This window comes from Macaca nemestrina, chromosome 9 (genome assembly GCF_043159975.1).
Source record: "Macaca nemestrina isolate mMacNem1 chromosome 9, mMacNem.hap1, whole genome shotgun sequence".
Lineage (NCBI taxonomy): Eukaryota > Metazoa > Chordata > Mammalia > Primates > Cercopithecidae > Macaca > Macaca nemestrina.
In genome coordinates this window covers 34,076,922-34,096,230 of record NC_092133.1, presented here as the reverse complement: position 1 = coordinate 34,096,230, position 19,309 = coordinate 34,076,922, and the positions used below count along the sequence as shown (strand labels likewise).

The window sequence follows — 19,309 nt, the reverse complement described above, 5'->3', positions numbered from 1 at the left end:
TTAGCCAGGCATGGTAGCATGCACCTGTAGTCCTTGCTTCCCAGGAGGCTGAGGAGGGAGGATCACTGGAGCCTGGGGAGGTACAGAATGCAGTGAGCTAGGATCACACCATTGTACACCAGCCTGGGTGACAAAGTGAGACCCTGTCTCAAAAAAAAAAAATAAGAAGAAGAAGAAGAAGAATAAGAAAAACAGCAGACAGTAACAACCAGGGCAACATATATACTCACTCATGTCGCATAGGAGACAGAAAGGCTTTCCATGACTCTCTTCTAAGAATGGAGAAGAGCTTTGCCAGAAACCTCTAATGACCATTTCCTGGAATCTTTTTTGGTCAAAATTGGGACACATGCCTACTCTCCTTTTTATTTCTGGATTCTGTCCCCAGATTTTCTCATTTCCCATTCACTTTGGTCATTAATTCATTCATTCATTCAACAAAAATTTCAGCAGCCACTATGTGCAGACGATAATAGGCATCAGACACCAGATACAGAGACTTTGGCACATTTTCTCAAGAAGCCTATGTTTTCAGCCTTGCCTTCTTCTAGCAGCCCTATTCATTTGTATTTTTGGCTTTCTTTTTTTTTTTTTTCTTTTTAAATGTTACTGAAATAGAGATGGAGGTCTCACTATGTTGCCCAGGCTGGTCTTGAACACCTGGGCTCAAGTGATCCTCCTGCTTTGGCCTCCCAGAGTGTTGGGATTGCAGGCATGAGCTACCATGCCAGCCTCGACTTCCTCCTTTGAGAAGAGGAAACACTGTTTGGATGATTATAGTAATCAACCTGCCCTTAAGAAATGTACTAAATTTGGAGACCTAAATCCATAATTTGAGTTTGTTTAATGCTTATGGAATTTTCTTGACAGACCTGCACATAATTTCTCACTTGAAGACAACATGGTCTAATTATGGAATTCCATGTAGGTTAGTTAATATGGCTAAAGACAATTAGGGAGTGAATGGTGAGCTGTATGGCTGGAGAGCTAGATCAAACTGAGTCTGTTAAGTTATTTTAGAAGGTTTAGACATTACCCTCAGGGCAGAAGGAAGGCTTTGAAAGGTTTTGAAGAGTGAAAAGATTGGAACTGCTTTTTAATTTTTTTTTTTTTTGAAACAGAGTCTCACTTTGTCACCCAGGCTGGAGTGCAGTGGCGCTATCTCGGCTCACTACAACCTCCGCCTCTCAGGTTCAAGCAATTCTCCTGCCTCAGCCTCCCAAGTAGCTGGGATTACAGTCATGTAGCACTATGCCTAGCTAGTTTTTGTATTTTTAGTAGAGATGGGGTTTCACCATGTTGGCCAGGCTGGTCTCGAATCGCTGGCCTCAAGTGGTCCACCTGCCTCGGCCTCCCAAAGTGCTAGGGTTACAGGCATGAGCCATCGTACCCAGCTGGAACTGCTTCTTAAAGAAAGCTCACTTTGGTGGGATTGTGGAAAATGAATTGGAGAGGAATAAGAAAGAAAGCAGGGAGAGTAATTGGACTAGAGATGCTCCTTGACTTATGATGGGTTATGTAAATTGAAATATCATAAGTTGAAAATGCATTTAATACACCTGTCCTAACAAATGTCATAGTTTAGCCTAGCCTACTTTAAAGGTGCTCAGAACATTTACATTACCCTGCTGTTGTGCAAAACCACCTAACAGAAGGTCTATTTTATAATAAAGTGTTGAATGTCTCATGTAATTTATTGAATACTGTACTAAAAGTGAAAAACAGAATGGTTGTGTGGATACTCATGGTATACTTTCTACTGAATGTGCATCACTTTTGCACCATCATAAAGTTGAAAAATCGTAAGTCGAACCATTGTAAGTCCAGGACTGTACCTCAATAGAGAGATGATTGTGGTCTGAACTTGGGTGGCGTCTGAACTTGGGTGGCAGCAAGAGGATGGAGAGAGGTAAAAGCATTTAAATGTATGTGGGAGGCAGAGTGATCTGATAATTCTTGTCTATCACTGTATCCCAGGTGGTCAGCGCCAATAAATACTTGGTGGGTTGAAATAATTGAAACAAGTAGACTTGTATTTTTTTTCCTTATTGTGAACACATATCCATATTGCTTCTGGAAAGAGAAAGTAGGAGGTTTGCATCAGAACTAGAATTTATTTGATACAAAAAAAGTAAATTTAGAGAGATGGGGTGTCAGTAAGGATAGAATCCAAAACTGTATTTTTTTTTAAATAAACTTTTTTTGAGCCATTTTAGTTTTACAGCTCATTTGAGCTGCAGGTGCAGAGATTTACCACATATTCCCTGACCCTACACATGCACAGCAGGGCTGTTTTTGAGAATAATACTTGTGTTAGATGTGTGGTTTTTTTTTTTTTTTTTTTGAGACGGAGTTTCGCTGTCGCCCAGGCTGGAGTGCAGTGGCCTGATCTCGGCTCACTGCAAGCTCCGCCTCCCGGGTTCACGCCATTTTCCTGTCTCAGCCTCCCGAGTAGCTGGGACTACAGGCGCCCGCCACCACGCCCAGCTAATTTTTTGTATTTTTAGTAGAGACGGGGTTTCACCGTGTTAGCCAGAATGGTCTTGATTTCCTGACCTCATGATCCATCCGCCTCGGCCTCCCAAAGTGCTGGGATTACAGGTGTGAGCCACTGCGCCCGGCTGAGATGTGTGTTTTAATCAACTGTTTTTCTGGCATGTGCCACATATGACATGCTCCAATATTTTCTTCAGACTTAATACATATCTTATATCCATTTCTTCATTTATCTGTTTACTTATTCAACAGTTACTGTCTACACTGTGGTATCAAATAGGGTAGTCACTACCCACAAATGGTTAATTAAATTTAAATTAACATGAAATGAAACAAAATTCAGTTCCTCACTTGGACTGGGCACGTTTCAAATGCTCAGTGGCCACATGTGGATATATGGGATGGTGCAGATAGAGAACATTTTCATCATTTCACAGAGTTCTGTTGACAGTGCTAAGTGTGCCACGTTTTAATCTCTGCTGTGGATGCTGGGTAATTGTTAAAATTTATTTTTTTCAGACAGTCACGTGTTATATAATGATCGAGATATGTTCTAATACATGCGTCATTAGGTGATTTTATCATTGTGTAAACATCATAGAATACTTACACAAACCTAGAGGTACAGCCTACTACACACCTAGGCTGTGTGGTGTATATGCTCCTAGCCTACAAACCTGTACACGTTACTGCACTGAATACTATAGGCAACTGTAACACAATGGTAAGTATTTGTGTATCTAAACATATATAAACATAGAAAAGGTACAGTAAAAATATGGTATAAAAGATAAATTGGGTCTGGTATGGTGGTTCAAGCCTGCAGTCCCAGTACTTTGGGAGGCCGAAGTGGGCAGATCTCCTGAGCCCAGGAGTTCCAGACCAGCCTAGGTGACATAGTAAAACCTCATCTCTACAGAAAATTTAGAAATTAGCTGGGTGTGGTGGTGCATGCCTGTAGCCCCACCTACTTGGGTGGCGGAGGCGGGAGGATCACTTGAGCCCAGGAGGCCAAGGCTTCAGTGAGCCATGATTGCTCTGCTGCACTCCATCCTGGGCAACAGAGCAAGACCCTGTCTCAAAAAATAATAATAAAATAAATTGTACACCTGTATAGGGCACTTACCATGAATGGAGCTCACAGAACTGGAAGTTTCTCAGAGTGAGTGAGTGGTGAGTGTGAAGGCCTGGGACATTACTGTGGACTTTATAAACACTGTACATTTAGGCTACACTAAATTTATTTAAAAGTTATTTAAATTTTTTTTTCTTCAATAATAAATTAACCTTAACTTGCTGTAACTTTTCCACTTTCTAAACTTTGAAATTTTCAAAAACTTTTTGACTGTTTTGGACTAACACAACTTAAAACACAAAAATACTGTAAAGCTGTAGGGAAATATTTTCCTTATAATATTCTTATTCTATAAGCTTTTTTCTATTTTTAAAAAATTTTTAAACTTTTTTGTTAGAAATGAAAACAGAAACACACACATTAGCCTAAGCCTGCACAGGGTCAGGATCATCAAGACATCATTAATAGGAATTTTTTCAGTTCCATTATAATCTTATGGGACCACTGTTGTACATGTGGTTTGCTGTTATCTGAAACGTCATTATGCAGTGCATGACTGTGTAAGAGGAACTTCTAGCATGTATACATAGTGTACAAGACACTATGGTAAACTGTTCTTAAATGTTCTGTTTAATACCTTTCCTTTTTCACATTCATGTTTAATGTTGTTCACTTTTTGGTAGCCTCACTGTTATTTTCATTAGTGGGTAAAATTTTGTCTGGGTGAACTATTGTCTGAAGAATGTCTTTTGTAGCTATTGAAAGGTGGTGCCTTCATGTTCCTTTACCATCTGGAAATAACTGAATGAGAGGTTCTGTGTCAGCAATTGGCTTGGTACTGGCCTTCCATAGGTGTTTCAATTCTGTTTAATTAAAGCAAGTCAAAGAGAGGCATTACTTTTGGTTAGAATGCTCTTTAGCATATACAGATGAAATGATTGGGTTCTTATGTGTAATAGAACAGTTCAGAGATTTTTTTATGGTGAAATTGAAAGCATTTATTCACGTTTATTTTATTATTTATAGAGTGACTCAAGCTATCCTCCTGCCCCAGCCTTCCTAGTATCTGAGATTACAGGTGCATGCCACCGTGCCTGGCTAAATTTTTTTTATTTTTTTTATTTTTAGAGACAGGGGTCTCACTATGTTGCCCAGGTTGGCCTTGAACGCCTGACCTCAAGCAGTCCTTCCACCTCGACCTCCCAAAGTGCTGGGATTACAGGCATGAGCCACTGTGTCTGTCCCACATTTATTCAGTTACCTGATTTTTTTTTTTTTTTTGGAAACAGGGTCTCACTTTGTCACCCAAGCTGGAGTGCAGTGGTGTGATCATAGCTCACTGCAGCCTCAACCTCCCAGGCTTAAGCAAAATCCTCTCACCTCAGTCCCCCTAGAAGCTGAGACCAAAGGCAAACACCACCACACCCGACTAATTTTTATATTCTTTGTAGAGATGGGGTTTCACCATGTTGCTCAGGCTGGTCTCGAACTCCTGAGCTCAAGCAAGCCACCCACCTTGGCCTCCCAAAGTGCTGGCTTACAGGTGTGAGCCACCACACCCAGCCCATTTATTTGATCTTAATGGTGTTTGTAGTGTTTTGAGCAGGACTTTAAATTATAGATGTTCCTGACTGCTCTGATTAATCCTGTTAGGAGGTAAGTTAGTAATCTTACAATATACTTTTCTGGGTATGTATTACTATCATCAGTCATGCACAGCTACTTTAACTGTAATATAATTACATTTGGTTCTGAACTTTGAACAGAGTTGAAGAGTATGATGACATTCAGCAAAGAATTAGTAGCCCCATACTCATGGGGGCTACTTCAATTGACTTTTGGCCCTTCACTGAGCTCTGTTTGAACTCTAAAGTGGTATAATTAGTTTTGATTTTGTAAGCTGGGTAATGGTTTGCTCAGTTACAGCTCTAATGATGTTAATGCTTTCAGGATAATGACAGTGAAAAGCCATTGTCTTCCAATTCCACCTTAGGTGATATATTTGTGGGTAACTTTCTTTTCATTGACTCAGCAGTGACTAGAAGGAAATCATATTTCTTAAACAGAGGGGGTGTGTGTGTGGGTATGGTATTGGGGTGAGTATGTGTGATGGTGAATCAGACCTCTTTGGGGAAGGTGGATGTGAGGGATGCGAAGGTTTTTGAGACTTTTCTCTTGGGCTTTTGGTCCTCTTTAGAGATTGGCTAGTGTGGCATCACTAAAACAGGAGGGTTCAGCAATGTAAGTAATTGACCGTGATGGCTAAGGCCATGACTACAAATTACATATGACAAAAAAAAAACTATATATGAAAAAATGCAAGAAAGGTCTGGTGATCCATTCATGTTAGGAGCCTAAATAGAGGAAGGCTTCTAGTTGGTCAAAAGGGTAAGAAGCCTGATTAGGTCATAAGAGGTCAGAGTTCCAGAAAAAGGTAATGTGGTTACTGCCCAGAGGGGAAACTGTTCTTTAGTTACTCATTTGTATGCACAATGAGAAAAATGGAGACTTTCCACTGCATAAATGCCATTTAGGCCTATCTTCCTCTCTAGTGATCTAAGGTCAGCTGACATTTTAGCCGAAGCACACATAGAGACTTTGAAAGGAGGAGAAAGAAAAGTTGAGTTGCACCAAAACTGGAGCTGTAAAGTTGCTTATTTTGGCAGGAATCAGAGAGGATAACGATACTTTGTTTGGAAAGCAATTAAAACTTTCCAAGAAAGAGACCAGTTGATTTTGAGTAGAGCTGTACAAAGACATGGAGGAGTTAACAGACCAACAGCTCCATTTTGTGAGCTCTAGGACCAAACCAATCAATACTATTTGATACATGTTTTGGGCAGAGAAACGTGAGAAACACTGTGACACTCTCAAGGTACTATAGATAAGGTACCTATTCTTGAGAAATTTATGGTCTAAACAGGTACAGCAAGCAAATATGAAAGAAATCTTAGGGGCTCATACTGAAATACAAACAGGGAATATTGATGTCCACATTTTAGAACAGAAGGAAGAGGCCTTTTCAAATCATTGTGGAAATTACCAGTCAGCATTGTTGAGTAGTGGCTTTTTAAGAACTGAGAAGTCATGTCCAAGGAGACAGGAGAGGGGAAGGAGTAGGTAGAGAAGCAGATGGATGTTAAAGAGAAAAGGAAGGTTGTATTAGAGCAGTGGTTCTCAGAGTGTTTAGTGGCCCTTGGAGGGTCTCTGAGACACTTTTGGGAGTCTGTGAGGGTGAAACTATTTTTATAATAATACTAAAATGTTATTTTGCCTTTTAAAACTATGGTTCAAACGTATAAAATTTACCATTTTTAAGTGTACAGTCAGTAGTATTAAGCATATTTACATTGTTGTGAAACAGATCTCCAGAATTTTTTCATCTTGTGGATCGTAACTCTGTACCCATTAATGAATTCTCCTTTTCTCTCTCTTTCCAGCCAGCTGCTGGTAACTACCATTAAATTTTCTGTTTCTACTTTAGATACCTCATATAGGTGGAATCATACAGTACTTGTCTTTTTGTGCCTGCCTTATTTACTTAGCATAATATCCTGAAGATTCATCTGTGTTGTAACATGTGACAGGATCTCCTCCTTTTTAAGGCAGAATAATATTTCATTTTATGCATATACCACATTTTGTGGATCCATTTATCTATTGATGGACATTTGGGTCGCTTCCATCTCTTGACTGTAGTCATGTCTTTTGCCTTTTTCACTGAGTTGATTGATACTTGCTTTGATGGTGCAAAAGCAATGGCAGGTAAAACTGCTAATAATGCCTTAGCTCAAATCAAGATAGAGGCACCACATTGTACTAGTAGTTACTGTATTCTATATTGCCACACAATTGCATTGGAAGAAAAGATTCAGTTCCACTTATGAATATCTTTTCAATATTCTATGTGATGAAAGGGGAAATAGGTATTAAGCACTTCTGCTATATACTGAAGTTGTCTAGAGTAAAAGCACTGGGGCAGTTTTTTGAATTATGAGGTAAACCCAGCTGCTTTTATCATGGGACACTATTTTTAGTTAAAAGAATGACTGCCAGAAAAACTATGGTTTCAGAGTCAATGTAAATATGCTTAATACTACTGACTATACACTTAAAAATGGTAAATTTTATATGTTTGAACCATAGTTTTAAAAGGCAAAATAACATTTTAGTATTATTATAAAAATAGTTTCACCCTCACAGACTCCCAAAATACTTGCGTATTTTATAGACATATCCTTGAAAATGAATGAAATAAATCTGTCACTTCATGAAAAACAGTTTTCGGTATTTATTGCCAATGTTAAAATTTGAACTTCCAAGTGAAAATTAGTATTTTGGAAAACTATATCTGCCACTGTGAATTGGATGGCTTCCCAATACTTAAAAGACGTTTTGAGTAAGATTGGTAGTGATATTAATGAATGTGTTTTTTTTTTTTTAACGATTGTAGAATGAAATGTATCAATGTTAGGAAGATTTGCATAACTCAGTGAACCAATATTTTCCAATAGATGATGTTTTGAAATCATGCTTGGATAATAGCCATTCAAAGTGCATGGTAAACCTGTGTTTTTTAATGGATAACCATTCAAAGTGCATGGTAAACCTGTGTTTTTTTAATGGATTTTAATGTAACAGAGTATGAAAAATTTTTAGATTCCAATTGCAACTCATCTTTTCTTGGGGGGCAGGGAGGGGTTTAGATTCCAATTGCAACTAATCTTTTTTTTTTTTTTTTTTGAGACAAAGTCTTGCTCTGTCGCCCAGGCTGGAGTGCAGTGGTACGATCTTGGCTTACTGCAAGCTCTGCCTCCCAGGTTCATGCCATTCTTCTGCCTCAGCCTCCTGAGTAGCTGGGACTACAGGTGCCCGCCACTATGCCCGGCTAGTTTTTTGTATTTTTGTGGAGACGGGGTTTACCATGTTAGCCAGGATGGTCTCGATCTGCTGACCTCATGATCCACCCGCCTCGGCCTCCCAAAGTGCTGGGATTACAGGCATGAGCCACTGTGCCCAACCGCAACTAATCTTTAAGAAACGCTACTTGTTGAGTTTTAGTATAGTATCAAAGAATATTCAGAATGATCTGAAAGGGCTGTTTAATACTCCTCTTGTTTCCAACAGTGTGTCTGTGTGAGGCTGGATTTTCACACAAATGCTTCAATTTGTGTGAAAATTGAAAATATTCAATTTTCAATATTGTTTTGATTTATTGTAACAGATTGAATACGGAAGTAAATGCGAGAATCTAGGGTCTTCTGTTAGTTTGGCTACTAAAGATACTTGCAAAATTATAAAACAATGCCACTCTTCTATTTTTTTGTTTTAGAAGATATGCTTATTTTTATAAAAATATATTTATATGTAATGAATTTATTTTATTTAAATGAAATAAGTACTTAACATTTTTATGTTTTATTTTCTAATATAGTAAATATAGATAGATATAACCTATATCTACAAAAGCTCTTTGGGGTTCAATAAGCTTTAAGATTACAAAGGAGTCCTAAGGCCCCCAAATTTGAGAACCAGTGCACTAGAGAAAAGTTATTCATTATTCAGAAGGGGATGGGATCCAGAATCTTGCAAGAGACAAGCAGAGTGGGTGGTTTTCAGAGAAGGGAAGCAGGAAGATTCTGTGAAGCATGTGAAATAGAAAGATTGCTGTAATTGGAAATGAAAAGTCACTTTGGAATGGGGGTGGATTATCTTGCCTGTTTCTTTTTTATCTTTGGCCTCTTGTGAGGTCAGTATTTGCAAGAGTTCTGTGACTTGAACCCAGACTTCTGCCCAGCTCTCGTGTGATAGAAGTGAGCTGTTGCTAGTTGATTGGTGGATTCTAGCCCAGTTCAGCCCAGTGATTTGATTAGAATGGGAAGATATGTGGTGAAATGGAATCTTTAGGATTAGAAACTTTCTGTTTTGTAACAGATTTTTACCATCTGCTTCATTTCCCTCAACTCACTACTATTTCAGATCCAGAAAAAAAGTTCTACCTACCCCTACTCTCAGTAATAATTAACAACATTATATTGAAGCTTAGTTACCTGCTCTTCTCTTTTTAAAAAAAAAAATGCATTTTGCATTGTACTATAGGAAAGGTACTCTACTTTTTTATTTCAGAATTATTTCTACATGCTCTTCTTTTTATCAAGTTTGCTTTTCTGCCCAAATAAGGAACTGTGTGGTTTGTCTAACAATGTGAAATCACCAATAAACACTGGCTAGATTGGTTTCAGGAGCATGATGCGTGGTTTATTATTCTGATTGGGGGTGGGTTTACTGTGAAGCTAATGATCCCTATACCTTAAAGCCCTTCACTTACATGGGCTTTTTTTGTATTTGTAATGCTGAATCTTGTTTTTAAAAGGCTTTCCAAATTTTGTTAGCTTCAGACATCACAAAAACTGGTTCTGAGGGGTTCTGTGTAAGAGCCTTGGAGGTCTAGGAGTTGGCTTTGAAGACAATGTTGGATGAGCAGGGCAGATAACTTTTTTTTTTTTTTTTTTTTGAGACAGAGTCTCGCTCTGTCACCCAGGCGAGAGTGCAGTGGCGCAATCTCAGCTCACCGAAACCTCTGCCTCCCGGGTTCAAGCAATTCTCCTGCCTCAGCCTCCTGAGTAGCTGGTATTACAGGCTCCTGCCACCATGCCTGGCTAATTTTTATATTTTTTGTAGACATGGGGTTTCACCATGTTGGCCAGGCTGGTCTTGAACTTCTGACCTCAGGAGATCCACCCACCTCAGCCTCCCAAAGTGCTGGGATAACAGGTGTGAGCCACCATGCCTGGCCAAGTGCTCAGAAGTATTTTAATCAACTCTTAGTCTTCTTTATTTTCTGAACTTTTAAGCCTTTTTCCTCAGAGTCATCTACTATTTGCTTTCCCAATGATTATTCTGTTAACAACAGCGGCAACACAGTTCTGCTATGTGTATGATCTCTGTGAGGGTAGATACCCTTAACTCTCCTTGTTTTACAGATGAGAAAACAGTCTGAGAGGAGTTTATTAACTTGCTTAAGGTCACACAGCATAGAAAGCAATAGAGCTGAGATTCAGACCTTGATGTGTTTCATGGAACACCTTTACTTGTTTCATCTTCCTTATGTCAGCCAGCCAGATATCTTGGAATGAGAATCTGAAAAAATTCCAACACAAAATACTAATGTCCTAGGGGCCAAGAAGAATTTTTTTTTTAAGTGTAATTTATTTTTTAAACTTGGTGGTATGTACACAGGCATTTGTTTTATTGTTATTCTTTATACCCTATACATATTTTATGATCATTCTTTTTATATTTATAAAATATTTAGGCCAGGCGCAGTGGCTCACGTCTGTATTCCCAGCACTTTGGGAGGCTGAGGTGGGCGGATCATGAGGTCAGGAAATCAAGACCATCCTGGCTAACACGCTGAAACCCCGTCTCTACTAAAAATACAAAAAATTAGCCGGGCGTGGTGGCGGGCGCCTGTAGTCCCAGATACTTGGGAGGCTGAGGCAGGAGAATGGCATGAACCCGGGAGGCAGAGCTTGCAGTGAGCTGAGATCGCGCCACTGCACTCCAGCCTGGAAGACAGAGCAAGACTCCATCTCAAAAAAAAAAAAAAAAAAATATATATATATATATATAAGATTGTAGAAAAGAATAATTATTGTTTTTATGAATTACATTTTTAGTTAATGAAATTCTAGCAATATAAATACAAAACAAAAAGCAAAAAAGCAAAACCAAAAAGCCCAATCAAAAATATCACCACCCAGGCCAGGCGCAGTGGCTCATGCCTGTAATCCCAGCACTTTGGGAGGCTGAGGCAGGAGAATCGGTTGAATTTGGGAGGCAGAGGTTGCAGTGAACTGAGATCGTGCCAGTGTGCTCCAGCCTGGGTGGCAGAATAAGACTCTGTCTCAAAAAACCAAAAAACCAAAACAAAACAAAACAAAATCACCTCCCAGAAACACATTACATGAGAAATCATTCCACAATATTCTGGATGCATCTCTACAGAAAGATAGAAAAGAAGTGATTAAGATTGTCTCAGTTATCTAGTGTGTGTAAGCTACCCCACAACTTAATGGCATATAACAAAAAAATAGTTATTTATTCAGGCCTACAAGCTCTAATGCTTGAAAAAAGATTGCTACCTCAGCCAGTTTCAGAGCTGCCCCCACACATGGGGACATCTTTTAGTCATCTAATTTCAGTGGCCTCTAGGCAAGCGAACCAGCTATTGTCTCAGGCACATCAGTAAATCTGTCAATATTGCTTCACTCATTGGTTAGGACTGGTAGTCCCATGCGCTTGGCACACGTAAGCACTTAATGAAGATTCATGAACAAATGAAGTAAGTGAGGGTGCCTTTCATGGACCTGACTGCTTAGCACTGATTTCTCTTTTTGCCTGACTTAGGTATTTGGCTCGAGTAGGGGACCTTGAAGCTACTGACACTGAAGACCCAAATCTGAATTATGGACTTGTTGTTGACTGTGGCAGCAGTGGTTCCCGGATTTTTGTTTATTTCTGGCCAAGACATAATGGGAACCCCCATGACTTGCTGGACATCAAACAGATGAGAGACCGCAACAGCCAACCAGTGGTTAAAAAAATCAAGCCAGGTACTCATCACATCAGAATATATTTTGTCAGTCTCTTTTAAGGCATGAAAGAGGAGAGAAAAGAAGGAGAAAGCAAGCTACCCTTTTCTTCTTGAGAGTCTGGGTAACGAGAGGGATGTCTCATTCATTGTCACCCCCTACCTCTCAAATAAATAAATGTTTAGGACCTTAAGGAGAACCTTATAGGGCATCAGTTTCCTGAGTCTTATGTGAGCTGCTTTTTAAAGAAACTTTTTTGTTTGTTTGTTTTAACTTAAGGAATCTCTGCAATGGCAGACACTCCAGAACATGCCAGTGATTACCTTCGTCCTCTGCTGAGCTTTGCTGCTGCTCATGTGCCCGTGAAGAAGCACAAGGAGACCCCCCTTTACATCCTCTGCACAGCAGGCATGAGGCTTCTCCCTGAGAGGTGAGATGCAGGGTCCAGGAAACACAGGAAAACGGTGGCACGAGAGATGAAAGGCCAGTTTCATGCACTGTCCTCTGTGGTTCCCTGGTCTATATCCCTAAACCCAATTATGACACAGTCATTCATTCCCAACTTCATGTCATTTGCTGCTTTGGGATCAATATCTATCTGGGATGACTATAGTGATTCTTAGTTTGGATTGAGGGTTGGGAGTAGTGGTGATGGTAATAGATTTGGATCATCAGGCACATAGAGAACATAATTACAGAATGAATTAGGAGGAGGGTCACCTGATGACCTTGATACCTAGGGACTAATCGGAGATCTCTGATAGGAACACTACCTTCTCTGTAACTCTGCCTAGAACCCTGGCGATCACTGGGGAGTCCCTCCTCTTGCTGCTACTGCAGAGCTCAGTCTCCATTGCCTTACGCCAGTTTTCTCAGCCCCAGCCAGTCATGTCATTTCCACTTGACCTTGGCAATTCAGCCTGACACCTTGCCACCTGATCCCTCTTCCTGCATTAGAGGTAGAGGAAGAGAAGTCTGTATTTAAGCCAGTCTCCTTCTTGTTTGTGATTTCTCTCCTTTGGTACCACCTTGATCTGTCCATACTTGTATAGGCCTGGGGTAAGAATGAACTCCCTGAACTTTTTTTTAAAAAGATTTTTATTTTATTGTGGTAAGAACACTTAACAATGAGATCTACCCTCTAACCAGATTTTTTTTTTTTTTTTTTGGAGACAGGGTCTGCTTTGTTGCCCAGGCTGGAGGGCAGTGGTGTGATCATAGCTCACTGCAACCTCTGCCTCCCAGGCCCAAGTGATCCTCCCACCTCAGCCTCCTAAGTAACTGGGACTACAGGTGGGGACCATCACACCCAGCTAATTTTTGTGGAGCCAGGGTTTCACCATGTTGCCCAGGCTGGTTTAGAACTCCTGAGTTCAAGTGATCCGCTTGCCTCAGCCTCCCAGAGTGCTGGGATTACAAGCGTCAGCCACCATGCCCAGCCCAACACATTTTTAAGTATGCAATACATTATTGTTGACTATGTGTACAGTGTTGTACAGTGGATCTTCAGTGCTTATTCATCTTGCTTAACTGAAATTTTGTGCCTATTTATTTCCATTAGCATTGTCCTTAGTGTTCATCCACCTTGTCACATATTGCAGAATGCCCTTTTTTATTTAAAAAAGTCTAAATAGTATTCCACTGTGTGTATATACCATGTTTTCATTACATATTCATCTGTCAGTGAACATTTAGGTTGTTTCCATGTCTTGGTTATTGTAAATAATGCTTCAGTAAACATGGGAGGGCTCATATCTCTTTGAGATCCTGATTTTAAATCTTTGGAGTAATTAGCCAGAAGTAGGATTGCTGGATCATATGACAGTTTAATTATTTATTTAGTTATTTACTTTTTGAGACAGGGTCTCACTCTGCTGCCCAAGCTGGAGTGCAATGGCATGATCTCGGCTCACTGCAATTTCCACCTCCCAGGCTCAGGTGATTCTCCCACCTCAGCCTCCTGAGTATCTGGGACCACAGGCATGCGCCACCAGGCCTGGCTAATTTTTTGTATTTTTTTGTAGAGATGGGGTCTTGCCATGTTGCCCTGAATGTTCTTGAAGTCCTGGGCTCAAGCAGTCTGCATGTCTCAGCCTCCCAAAGTGCTGAATTACAGGTGTAAGCCACCGTACCTGGCCTCTATGTTTAATTTTTTGAGGAACCTCTGTACTGTTTTGCAGAGTTGCTGCACCATTTTGCATTCCCACCAACAGTATGCAGAGTTTCCAATTTCTCCACAGCCCTGCCAATACTTGTTGTCTTTTGTTTTTTGGATAACAGCCATCCTGTCAAGTGTGAGGTGATATGTCATCGGGGTTTTGATTTGCATTTCCCTGATTACTAGGGATGTTGAGCAACTTTTCATATTCCTGTTGGCCATTTCTGTGAATAGAGAAATGTCTACTCAGGTCTTTAGCCCATTTTTACATTGGGTTAATAGGGTTTTTGCTGTTGAGTTGTAGGAGTAACCCCTTACCAAACGTATAGTTCGCAAATATTTCATCCCATTCTGTAGCTTGCCTTTTTACTCTGTTGATTGTTTCCTTTCCTGTACAGAACTTTTTAGTTTGATATAGTCTTACTTGTTGATGTTTTGTTCCCTGTGCTTTTGCTGTCATATCAAAGAGACCATTGTCAACCTTAACTTTAGAATTCATCCTCCTGGAATGTTCATGGTCTCGTAGGCATCAGGTATTTCCTTATTAGCTTAAATATTTTCCCTTGGTCAATAGTAGTTTTTTTTGTTTGTTTTTTTGTTTTTTTTTTACATCGTTTACATTTTTTGGTTGGCTTTCTTTCCTTAAAACAGCAGCAAACAACAAAAACCTCAGCCATACATGTAGGGCTCCACGGCTTATGTCAGACATGCAGACAACATAACATATAGCAGCAATGCTTCTTTCAGTGGACTTTTTTTCACAGTTACTGGTTTACTGACTGGTTTACTGTCAAGGAGCAGATTATTTATATAGCCATTTGTCAACATGAGAGGTTTTTTAGTTCCCTTATTGCCCCATACATTTCAGTCTTTAAAAATTTTTTTGTTTTGTTTTTACTTATTTGTAAAACCAAACTTTCAATATTGTAACTGCAACCTTACCTCCTTAAAGGAAATCTTAAAAATGAACAAAACAAAACAATACCACTTACAACCCTGCTACCCTATCAAAACTGTTTCATTTTGTTGTTTTCCTTCCTCTTTGTTCACATATATGTAATTTCCACAAAGTTGCAATCATACTGTGCATGCAATTAAGAATTTTTATGTGACATGGGTGATATTCATATTGTTCAAAAATTTTAGAAACCCTGGGAAGAATATACATACATGACACAAGAACAGGTGCCACATTACAAAGTCTATGAAAGGCCAAGAAAAGGGGAGGGAGGCCAGAGAAAAAGCTGACTTGGAGGTTAAAAAGGCGGAATTGATCAGCTGAGCTGGGCAGAGGAACCCACCTGGTAGTTTGGCTGCCTTCAGTGTGTTTGGAGCAAAGGAGACTGTTGCCTCACCTCCTGGCACTGTTCCGTATTACCTCTGTCAAAGAAGTTTCCATCTAAATCAAACCCACTGTGTAGCTTCACCTTATTTGTCTGAGATGTTAGATGTCAATGTGGAAACTCTGAATATTAACATTTATTGTATCTTAAGAGTTTTTAAAGAAATTTGCTTTTTTTTTGCTTTTTCTACTTGTTTTCTGGTCACCTCTCTAAATAATACATACATCTGTTCTGGGCTTATGAAATAATTGCTGCCTCTAAGTCCAAGCTAATTGTTGGCATAGATGTGACTATCAGCACAAAAATCTGTTTTGTATGATTAATGCTTTGCTAATTTATTAGCATTTGTAAGCAGATTCAAAATAGGGTTGAATCACTTAGACTATATTTTGAATTTATTAGCATTTGGTTTTATTTCTTTGCCAAAGGCCTGGACTAACAGAATTTTTTCTACCTCCCTTTTATTTTGCAGTTTAAAAAATCCCTTAAAAATTACAACATAATACAAGGTGGTGTTTAATAAAATAATAATTTTTGTTTTAGGAAATTTCACATGTGTATAAAAGTAAAGAGAACAGTGCAGTAAATCTCCATTTAGCCACCACCCAGCTTGAACAATTATCAACATTTTGCCATTTTAAAAGCATTTTAAATAAAGAAACTATATTGAATTTTAGAAAATGAAAGCTTTATCCTGTCACTTTGTATACATGAAGAATGATTTGGGTTTTTATTTTTTTTAGCATAAATGGAATCACATTATACATACTGTTTTATAAAATGTATTGGACATCTTTTATCTTTTCATGTCTATACATGTAGATATAGGTAGACTTCATTTCTTTTAACATCTGTATAGCATTACATTACATGGCTGTGCCATAAGTTATTTAACCAATCCCTATGATATGGTATTTCCAGTTTTTCATTGTTGTAAATAATTTTCATCATTATAAATAATGCAGTATTTCTCTTCTTTATTTTCTTGTCTGATGATTTCCTTGGAATTAATTTCTAAAAGTATGACAGCTGGATCAAAGGTTAAACACATTGAAACATTTTGAAACATGGTCCTGGATTGCCCTTTAGAAAGGTTGTACTAGTAATTTATTTATTTACTTATTGAAGATGGAGTCTCCCTCTATCGTATAGGCTATAGTGCAGTGGCATGATCTCCGCTCCCTGCAACCTCCACCTCCCGATTCAAGCGATTCTCCTGCCTCAGCCTCCTGAGTGGGATTACACGTGTCTGTCACCATGCCTGGCTAATTTTTGTATTTTTGGTAGAGACGGGGTTTCACCATGTTGGCCGGACTGGTCTCAGACTTCTGACCTCAGGTGATCCACCTGCCTCAGCCTCCCGAAGTGCTGGGATTACAGGCATGAGCCACTACACCTGGCCTGTACTAGTAATTTGCATAGCTAACGGCAACATATGTTGGTACCCATTCTTCCATATCATTGCCAAAACCAGCGAACCCTCTCTTTGAGGATTTTAGAAGCATATCCAGTAGGGACAGAAGAATACCCATTCTTGGTCCCCATTTGAAATTCTTATTGCAAGAATTTAATATGTATAACAATAAACTTTTTAAGAAACTATACTTGACATTATATTGGAAGATTATTACTTCAAATATAGATCTTCACTTTGAAGTGCTAACAACAGTCTTCATCAAGTAGTACTGACAACTGTCTGAGCCAGTAGAATATTTTTGTAATGAATAATTTTTTAATCCAAGATAATTTATCTTATTTTAACTAACATTTTCTCTAGATTCATATTACTTCTAGCTTTGTTTCTTTGCTTTCCTTTGCTTGATAATACTGATTATATGCTTAAAATGTTAGAGGAAAGACAACCCTATAGATGGGAAGTTTCAAATGTTTTCCCCAAATTGGAAATGTTGTTATGTCCTCTGGATTTTGATCCTGATCTAGGGTTTTCAAATGGTAAGATTTTGACAATGAAAACAAAGTCAACCCTTGAAATAAGGAAAAGGAGATTAAAAAGTTAATTGTGGCTGGGTAAGGTGGCTCACGCTATAATCCCAGCACTTCGGGAGGCCGAGGCAGGTGAATCACCTGAGGTCAGGAGTTAGAGACCAGCCTGACCAACATGGTGAAACCCCATCTCTACTAAAAATACGAAATTCGCCAGGGGTGGTGGTGCACGCCTGTAACCCCAGCTATTTGGGAGGCTGAGGCAGAAGAATCACTTGAACCTGGGAGGCAGAGGTTGCAGTAAGCTGAGATCGCACCATTGCACTCCAGCCTGGGCAACAAGAGTGAAACTCCGTCTCAAAAAAAAAGTTAATTGTTAGCTTATGTAAAGGATTATATTAAAACTTGTGGAACCAACAGTACCTCTTGTGTGGTAATGTGAAGGATTGTTTCTGTGTTGTGTAAGATTTGAGGATGAGATTGTGTTCCTTAATTTAACATCTTTGTTTTACAGGGTGAGGAATACTGTAATTACTTCAATTTTATAGGTTATGCAACTTGGCTGCAGTTTCATGTGGCTTATTTGTACTCAGCCTGTGAGAGTCATAGAACCATAGTCTCATAGTCTCATCTTTTAACATTCTTTGAATAATAACATCGTATAAGGGGAAAGTATCACTATTACCATGTTGCCTTTTAGGTAGGAGGATATACCTCGAGGCAGTTGAAACTTTTAAAATCAGGCGGTACCAAAAAGAAGCAGGGCTGGACAAGTAGATGAGGTAGGTGAACAGCGAGGTCATGACAAGGCTAAGTAGAAGGACAAGTTGAGGCAGTTTATGAGAGGAGAGTTTAGTGACTAACTTTGGGATTTTTTTTCTTTCTTGCAGGAAGCAGTTGGCTATCTTGGCTGACCTAGTGAAAGATTTACCACTGGAGTTCGACTTCCTCTTTTCACAGTCTCAGGCAGAAGTGATCTCTGGGAAGCAGGAAGGTACTGGGCCTTAAGGGGTACAGCTGGTTCACCTCTAAGCCAGCCACGGCACAGCCTCTCTAATGGGTGTTTAGAATTATTCTATATATCTGATTTTAATTTTTCTGCCAATAATTTTCTTGATTCTGCTACATAGTTGATTAGATTATTTGCATATTTTGCATTGGCATCTGTTTTAGAGTGCTCCTTCTGGAAGTCAAAAATGTGTATCTCTTTTTAACTTAGTCCTATGTTTATAAGAATGTATTAGTATTTAATGATTTCAACTGAATATTTGGTTAGCTAACTATACTTTTGAAAACATATATAGTTCTAGGAGTTGTATTGAGTTTGTCAAAGTCAAATGTAAAGTAAATTATTAAAGTAAGGAGAAACTTTAATTTCAAGGGATGATCAGAATGAGTTACTTTTGTTTTGTTACGCCTTCATTGCAATTACTATGCAGTATTGATAATTCCCTGGAATCTCACACTATTGGGTTTGTACTTTTAGAGTGAATATGTGTTCTCATGCAGCCAAATGTGGCCAGTTTGATGAATTATATTTCCATTTCTTATAAATGAGAAGGAGATCTTATATATCTTCTAGTTGCAGACATATACATGGGAAAAGATTTACCTTTTAAAATTTCAGTATTGCATTTTTCAGTTGTAAAATTTCTATTTCAATCTTCTTAATATTCTATTTCTTTTCTGTTTCTTTGCT

The 19,309-nt window shown here is 39.0% G+C and overlaps 2 protein-coding genes across 2 annotated transcripts in view; one reads left to right on the top strand and one right to left on the bottom strand.

The window, feature by feature from the left end:
- Positions 1–19,309, top strand: part of LOC105478411 (ectonucleoside triphosphate diphosphohydrolase 7) — a 56,436-nt gene that overhangs the window by 6,193 nt on the left and 30,934 nt on the right. The window contains exons 4-6 of the mRNA XM_011735680.3: positions 11,981–12,186; positions 12,445–12,595; positions 18,501–18,604. Coding sequence (XP_011733982.1) covers positions 11,981–12,186; positions 12,445–12,595; positions 18,501–18,604 — 461 coding nt within the window. The remainder of the gene's footprint in view (positions 1–11,980; positions 12,187–12,444; positions 12,596–18,500; positions 18,605–19,309) is intronic.
- Positions 10,579–19,309, bottom strand: part of LOC105478412 (cytochrome c oxidase assembly homolog COX15) — a 62,356-nt gene continuing 53,625 nt past the window's right edge. Inside the window, exon 9 of the mRNA XM_071069311.1 lies at positions 10,579–10,711. Coding sequence (XP_070925412.1) covers positions 10,682–10,711 — 30 coding nt within the window. The 3' untranslated portion in view covers positions 10,579–10,681. The remainder of the gene's footprint in view (positions 10,712–19,309) is intronic.